This window comes from Danio rerio, chromosome 4, assembly GCF_049306965.1.
Source record: "Danio rerio strain Tuebingen ecotype United States chromosome 4, GRCz12tu, whole genome shotgun sequence".
In the NCBI taxonomy this organism is placed as follows: Eukaryota; Metazoa; Chordata; class Actinopteri; order Cypriniformes; family Danionidae; genus Danio; species Danio rerio.
The window spans coordinates 64,072-72,500 of NC_133179.1; the positions used below are offsets into that span (position 1 = coordinate 64,072).

General features: G+C 49.5%; 1 protein-coding gene across 3 annotated transcripts in view; it reads right to left on the bottom strand.

Annotated features, from left to right (window-relative positions):
- Nucleotides 1-3,059: 3,059 nt before the first annotated feature.
- The window catches only part of ptpn12 (protein tyrosine phosphatase non-receptor type 12), a 24,498-nt gene continuing 19,128 nt past the window's right edge, over nt 3,060-8,429 (bottom strand). For all 3 annotated transcript variants that reach the window (XM_073945794.1, XM_073945793.1, XM_073945795.1), the window contains 6 exons: nt 7,829-8,337; nt 7,462-7,599; nt 7,145-7,287; nt 6,878-7,045; nt 6,532-6,640; nt 3,060-4,815 (listed from right to left, as the gene is read on the bottom strand). In XM_073945794.1, the coding sequence (XP_073801895.1) occupies nt 3,520-4,815; nt 6,532-6,640; nt 6,878-7,045; nt 7,145-7,287; nt 7,462-7,599; nt 7,829-8,337 (2,363 nt within the window). In that variant the 3' untranslated portion in view covers nt 3,060-3,519. The remainder of the gene's footprint in view (nt 4,816-6,531; nt 6,641-6,877; nt 7,046-7,144; nt 7,288-7,461; nt 7,600-7,828; nt 8,338-8,429) is intronic.

Consider the following 8,429-nt stretch of genomic DNA (forward strand, 5'->3'; position numbering starts at 1 on the left):
CAATTGTACTTTAGTAAATCTGAATATTATGTTTTCCCTTTGAGTTTCTTAGTTTGAGCTTGACTTTCTGAACTTGAATATTGAAAATGTGAATTAAAGACAGCCGAATGCGAGTCAGAGTTTTACAGACATCCTCACACAGACTGCAGAGGAGCAGATTATACAAATACAGCTTTCAGTTTGAAGATGAAGACATTCAGAACATTCAGACTGAGGCAGGTCAGAGGTCATCAGCAGGGAAGAGTAGACCATCACCGCAGACTCAGTCACAGAGTCCTGTGTGTGTGTGTGTGTGTGTGTGTGTGTGTGTGTGTGTGTGTGTGTGTGTGTGTGTGTGGTTCTGGAGGACTCCATCTTCTGCAGGGGATTCGCTATTTCAGCAGATTGTGTAATGAATATTCATGCTTCAGTGACCCAAACTCCTGTTTAATTCAGTGACATGTCATTGGTCAATCAAACTTACTCCAGCTTTCTGTGTTTAGACGGGTGAAGAGCTGATTCTGACCCACACAGTCCCCTCTGATGGGTTATTTCAGCAGACACGCGGCTCTTACACCTTTACTAGTCACATTTAAGGTCTTTTCCAGCTCTTTCCTTTCAGACATGCACACACTTCTTCAGCAGATGATGCGGGACGCTGTGTGGTACAAGACTCTACAGTACAGCAGCATATGGCGGAGTGTTTTAGAAGGAAATGTGATCATATGTTTGCCCAAAGCTCTTCATCAACACTGAATCTCCTCGATGCACATCTGTAGTTACTTGAATGATCAGATTTTCCACAAATATCAAATGTTCTTTTTGTAAATACAGGCTAAAATACACTGACAGCAGATGTCCAGCAGGTGGCGCCACACCTCCAGACTCGCTCTTCTAGTTCTCGTCATCAGTGAAGCGCTTCAGCGGTAATGTCTGACTGATATGTGCTGTGCTGTGGGGGAGCCGTCGATGAGTTCAGGGTCATGTTTGTGTGCAGGCAGCTCTCTCCATATACATCCAGCTGTTTCATTACATTTGACTTAAATAAACGCCTGTTAGGAAAGAGAAATGATTATAAAAGTGAAATATTTACATGTTTAATCAGTGTCAAGCACTTTATCTAAAGTCTGAGCACTTTTCAAGCCTTTAGATTATAACATGTTACACCGGCAGATTCTGGAAGAAGACCTGTTAATATATCTATATTTTACATTTACAAGTTCACATCCTTCAACCAATAATAGGGTGAAATATTGTGCTGTCATGGGGGTCTACTGAAATAGTCTGATTAGACATTAGGCCACATGTAGACCACACAGCCATCTTCAGAGACCTGTAACTCACCTGCGCATGACCACCAGTGGAGCAGAGACGAGGCCTGGAACACAACTGTGACTACATTTACAGTATTCACCAGCAGATCACACACACGCACACACGCACACACACACGCACATGCACACACACAAACACGCACGCACGTACGCACACACCATCAGCCCATCACAGTCTGCAGGAAGTGTTCATCGCTGGAGAGGTTTGTAGATGACATTACTCCGTGCACTTGAGGAGGAAGTGCTCACATGATCAGAGATGTCTGCTGTATGTGTAGCACACACAGGCCTGCATTACAGATCCCTGTTGCTTTGAATATGCGTCAACGAGGCCTCAGGGTGAAGCTGAATATTAATAAATGTGAATTATTGCCACTTAAAAACTGCTCGGCCGATTGAGTACAAGGTCTCGCTATCAAAAGTAGCTTAACACATACTGAGGATATGTCTGAGAGGTCAGAGGTGAACGGTGGGGGGGTCAGTGTCTGAGAGGTCAGAGGTGAACGGTGGGGGGGGTCAGTGTCTGAGAGGTCAGAGGTGAACGGTGGGGGGGGTCAGTGTCTGAGAGGTCAGAGGTGAACGGTGGGGGGGTCAGTGTCTGAGGTCAGAGGTGAACGGTGGGGGGGGTCAGTGTCTGAGAGGTCAGAGGTGAACGGTGGGGGGGTCAGTGTCTGAGAGGTCAGAGGTGAACGGTGGGGGGGGTCAGTGTCTGAGAGGTCAGAGGTGAACGGTGGGGGGGGTCAGTGTCTGAGAGGTCAGAGGTGAACGGTGGGGGGGGTCAGTGTCTGAGAGGTCAGAGGTGAACGGTGGGGGGGGTCAGTGTCTGAGAGGTCAGAGGTGAACGGTGGGGGGGTCAGTGTCTGAGAGGTCAGAGGTGAACGGTGGGGGGGTCAGTGTCTGAGAGGTCGGAGGTGAACGGTGGGGGGGTCAGTGTCTGAGAGGTCAGAGGTGAACGGTGGGGGGGTCAGTGTCTGAGAGGTCAGAGGTGAACGGTGGGGGGGTCAGTGTCTGAGGTCAGAGGTGAACGGTGGGGGGGGTCAGTGTCTGAGGTCAGAGGTGAACGGTGGGGGGGTCAGTGTCTGAGAGGTCAGAGGTGAACGGTGGGGGGGGTCAGTGTCTGAGAGGTCAGAGGTGAACGGTGGGGGGGGTCAGTGTCTGAGAGGTCAGAGGTGAACGGTGGGGGGGTCAGTGTCTGAGAGGTCAGAGGTGAACGGTGGGGGGGGTCAGTGTCTGAGAGGTCAGAGGTGAACGGTGGGGGGGTCAGTGTCTGAGAGGTCTGAGAGGTCGGAGGTGAACGGTGGGGGGGTCAGTGTCTGAGAGGTCAGAGGTGAACGGTGGGGGGGTCAGTGTCTGAGAGGTCGGAGGTGAACGGTGGGGGGGTCAGTGTCTGAGAGGTCGGAGGTGAACGGTGGGGGGGGTCAGTGTCTGAGAGGTCAGAGGTGAACGGTGGGGGGGTCAGTGTCTGAGAGGTCGGAGGTGAACGGTGGGGGGGTCAGTGTCTGAGAGGTTGGAGGTGAACGGTGGGGGGGGTCAGTGTCAGAGGTCGGAGGGGAACGGGGGTCAGTCAGATGGACTCTCACCATGAGCAGCAGTGCAGGAGAGAGTGGCGCTCTGCAGGCCTGTGTGAGACTGATCTGTGGAGACTCACACTGAGGACGGGACGGTCTGCAGGTCCTGACACCTCTCCTCTCCTCTCCTCAGCATCTTCACCTCATGCAGACTCAGATCAGGGGAGCAGACAGACACTCAAAGTGAACCCTTTATTAGGAGGCTCTTTCAGTATAAATCACAGGACATGTCTGCTTTAGAAAACCGTTCTGTACACTACAGTGCTGACGAGTACAACAGAACCAAAGAAACCTGATATAAATAAGCTCTATGGGTCAGCCTGTACAGTCTTTAACTCTGTGTCCTCTTACAAAAAATAGAGATGTGGACGTCAGCTCTAACAGCACTGAGCCCAACACTGAAAATAGATCATCCAGGAGCCGCTAGTGTGTGTTTCTCCGCGCAGTCCATCTTTCACAGTTACGGACAGGCACTGAGGAGCTACGAGCTACATGTTGACCACGCTAGCAGGAGGAGGAGGACCGGCAGACAGAGAACAGCAGAGGCTGAGCACAGAGCGGCCCGGCGGCTCCACACAGGAAGAGAAACACAGTCCAAACAGGAGATTACATCAAGTGCCGTTACACCCCTCCGCTGATCAGTATAAGCAGTCCTTGTGTGCTTCATGCGGATGCGCCCTGACCGCCTTCGCGTGCACAGAGTCCTGTGGGCGGTCCGGCCTCAGAGGGGGCGTGACCAGAGGGGGAGCCTTCCAGCTGAGTGACAGTCCAGTGCTCAGACTGGGGCTGGGCTTGGTCATTAGTGCGGGGTGTGTGTGTTTGGTTGTGCTGCTGGTTTGTGTGGGTTTGCTGGAGTGTGTTGATTGTGTTGGATTGTGTGTGTTAGTTGATTGTGTTGGTCTGCTGCTGTTGGTGGACGGTGTTGGCCTGCTCGTGTTGGTGTTGTGTGTTGGTTTGCTGCTGTTGGCAGAATGGCTGGGTTTAGTGGGCGTCGAGGGGGTGTGGCCCAGTTTGGGAACAGAAGGATGGAAATATTTGGATGATGGATTATGTGCATGTGTGTGTTTGGTTGGTGTGGATGTGTGGGTGTGTTTGATTGGTGTGGATGCGTGGGTGTGTTTGGTTGGTGTGGAGGTGTGTGTGTGTTTGGTTGGTGTGGAGGTGTGTGTGTGTTTGGCTGTTGTGGATGTGTGTGTGTGTTTGTGTGTGTTTGGACATTCGCTCTGGTCTTTGGCTCGTCCGTCAGGTATGGGTGCAGCGTTCAGGCTATGTGAAAGCGTCTTGAGTCGCTCCGCTGGACGCTCCACCTTTACCTGCGCTCCACTCTCCGCTGACCGCTCCGCCTTCACCAGCGGACGCTCTGCCTTCACAAGGGGTCGCTCCGCCTTTGCCAGTGGTCGCTCCGTTTTTACCTGCGCTCCACCCTCCACTGGTCGCTCTGCCTTCACCAGCGGTCGCTCCGCCTTCACCATCGGTCGCTCCACCTTTACCTGTGCTCCACCCTCTGCCAGTCGCTCCGCCTTCACCTGCGGTCGCTCTGCCATAACCTGCACTCCACCCTCCACCTGTTGTTCCCCCTTCACCTGTGGTCGCTCAACCTTCAACTGTGTTCCAACTTCTGGCGGTCGCTCCACCTTGGCCTGTGGTTGTTCCACCTTCACCTGTGCTCCACCCTCCGCCGGTCGCTCCACCTTCACCTGCCCCCCACCCTCTGCCGGCCTGCAGTCTGAGCTGTGCCCCGTCGCCTCCTGCTGGTGGTACTGCTTCAGCCGCACATGCCAGGCCAGACTGCACACCGCCGACACACTCTTGAATTGATGAACCACGTTGCGAGGGATGAAGTAGATGTCGTTATCGTAGAGCTGTATTCGAGCATAGCGGATTCCCTCCCGCCGCAGCTGGTTGAGCTTCGCATCATCCACCCACTGCACACACTGGAGAGATAAAACACCAATAAACACTCAGTAAACACTAATAAACACTCCATAAACAATAATAAACACTCCATAAACACTAATAAACACTCAGTAAACATAAACACTCCATAAACAATAATAAACACTCAGTAAACACAAATAAACACTCCATAAACACTAATAAACACTCCATAAACACTCAGTAAACATAAACACTCCATAAACAATAATAAACACTCAGTAAACACAAATAAACACTCCATAAACACAAATAAACACTCCATAAACACTAATAAACACTCCATAAACACTAATAAACACTCAGTAAACATAAACACTCCATAAACAATAATAAACACTCCATAAACACTAATAAACACTCAGTAAACATAAACACTCCATAAACACTAATAAACACTCCATAAACACTAATAAACACTCAGTAAACTCTCTGTAAACTCAGTAAACACTATCACACACTAATAAACACTCAGTAAACACTATTAAACACTCTGTAAACACTATTAAACTCAGTAAACACTATTACACACTCTGTAAACACTATTAAACTCAGTAAACACTATTACACACTAATTAACGCTCAGTAAACACTCTGTATACACTCAGTAAACACTATTAAACTCAGTAAACACTAATACACACAAATAAACACTCAGTAAACACTAATAAACATTCATTAAACATTAATAAACACTCAGTAACACAAATAAACACTCAGTAAACACTAAAAACTCAGCAATCGCCATAGTGTTACGGTTTTCATTAGTGTTTATATTTATCTGTGTACAGTGGCTTTGACCTAGTCTACGCTGTTAAGCACTACTGAAATACCAAATGTACTAAAATGAAAAGTCTGGGGTAAGATTATTTCAATGTAACCCAATACATTTATGACTAGGCCTACACAGAGTCAGCACGTGCACAATTCTGCTGACTTTTAGCCCACCATTGATTCTGTTTATTGACTTGTGTAAATGTGTGTAAACTTATAATAATTCAGTTTTTAAACTAATTTCACTAATATTATTGATTAATATGAAAATATTTATTTGATTTATTCACAATACCGTTTGTACAGTAATATTTTCTGTCTCTCAGTACAGATATTTTATGAAAGAATTGCTTTGTTTACCAAATAGGTGGAACTAATTAGATTTGCATTGCAAACATTAAATAACAGTTTAAAAGGGATTACTTTTATTCCATATATTAAAGTTTTAGTTATGATACTCTCAAAATTGTTCAGCATAAATCAGCAGATTTGTAACAAAATTCTGTGCAGAAACAGCAAAATATGTCGGCAGATTCCGTCTGGACCTGCTCATAACTAGGGCCAGACAGAACCTGCGGACGTTTTTTGCTATTTCTGCGGAAGTTTTTGGTAAAAATCTGCGGAATTATTTTGGAAGTCTCCAGCGCAGTATCATAACTAAAACCTTAATATATAAAAGTTTCATTTATAAATAAAAAGTAATAAATTACTGAATAAAAACGGAATATAATCAGATTTACACAGTTACTCAAGTAAATAAACAGAATTAATAATGGGCTAAAAATCTGCCGAATTCTGCGCACGCAGATTCCGTGTGGGCCTACTCATAACTCACACAACATTGATAGAGTATATCCCCGTCAGTTGGTCAGTTCTGCACCTGAGCGTTCACAGCTCACCTGGGCAGGTCAGCACACCTGCAGGACAGAAAGTGACCTCACCTGGGACAGAGGCGGCTCATACAGGTCGAGCTGCAGCCGCTGAACCACATCCGGGAAATCAGCAGCGTGAAAGCAGATCACATCTTTGGTGACGCGTGGAGGATCAGCACTGCAGAGAACACACACACACACACACACACACACACACACACACACACACACACACACACACACACACACACACACACACACACACACACACACAGATCACCAGTGGGACAGAGCAGTAGAGAACACTACCTGTTTATTTGTGTATATATCCAAGAGTGTATGTGTACATGTCTCTATATGTGTACGTTTGGGTGTGTGTGTGTGTGTGTCTGTATATGCGTGTGTGTGTGCTCACTCCTCTCCGCAGCGCACCGCCTTCAGCACCCCCACCGCAGCAGTGGTCTGCCTCTCGAACCCCTGACCGATGTGGTCTGCGTGCGCTCGTGTTCGGTCCTCGAACAGCATCTCTCTGGGCTCGCTGGCGCGCGGCAGGTACTGCAGATTCTTGATCTCATTGGTTGACCTGTAAAAACACCCAAACCCAATTACATTCACCACTAACACACACTGATCCTGAGCATGCGTGCATGCGTGTGTGTGTGTGTGTGTGTGTGTCAGTTACCGTTTCCGCTTGAAGGGGGATTTGGGCATGTCAGTGACGGGGATCATCTGCTCGCCCGGCCGAACCCACATGATGGGGCCGTCATCACTCTCAGTCGGGCTCTGAAGCTTTAGGCTGGAGAACGAGCCCCATGGCAGGGTGCGCTGCGCACACACACACACACACATGCACGCACGCACACACACGCACACACACATGCACACACACACACCTCAGAAACACTGATCCACACGCTGTGGTCACAGGAAAGTGTATATATATGTGTGTGTGTGTGTGTGTGTGTGTGTGTGTGTGTGTGTGTGTGTGAGGGAACACACCTCCAGGAAGGGTGACTCCTCCAGCATGCTGAGGAACTCTGGGAAATAATCTCCCACCTCTTCGTCCACAGCGCCCACAAGACTGATCTGCCTCATGGCTCCGGCGCGGTACGTCCCATGAGAGTAACTCCTCCTGACCTGAACACACACGCACACACACACACACGCACGCACACACACACACATCAGCTGTCAGATATTGGCATGTTAGCAGTGTTAAAAGTCCAAAACTGGTCATACAACATTACAGCAGACGGAGAGAGAGAGCAGTGTGTGTGTCTGTCACCTCCTCCTGTCTGTCGACTGGTGTGTGTGTGGATGTGTGGACTGGTGTGTGTGTGTGTGTGTGGATTCCTCCGTCACTGACCTGTGAGTGGAAGTTGGCCATGGTGGTGGTCTCGATGTCCTTCTTGCCCAGGATCTCCATCTTCACAGGTGCGCTGGGGAATTTGCTGGAGAAGTACTCCAGGAAGTCGGGCAGGTAGGCCGCGGCACCGTGTATCACCGCCATCACATGATTAGCGGCTCCGCTAGCGTCCTCGCTGAAGGCTAGCGTGACGAACTCCTGCGCGAACCTCTGCATGTCTGCGGCGGGCAGCGACGCCAGCTCACTGCTGTAGGCGTGCAGCACCACGGCGCCCCCATTAGGCTGCTGCTCCAGGTGCAGCAGGGGCCCGAAGCGCAGCCGCGGGGCGGAGCCAGGGCTGGGGGGAGGTGCATGGGGGGCCGGCGGGGGAGGGGTGCTCATCGTCTGCACGCTCTGGCTCGACACACTGCGCCGCTTACGCTTCTCACACTCGCGGTGCTTCTTCTTCTTCTTCTTCTTCACTTTCTTCAGCAGCAGATCCTCAGCAGAGCTCAGCTTGGGCTTCTCTCCTGCAGCGTGCACACACACACACACACACACACACACACAGATGAACAACACACACAGATGTACACACTGCTGCTGAGAGTAATGAGCTGTG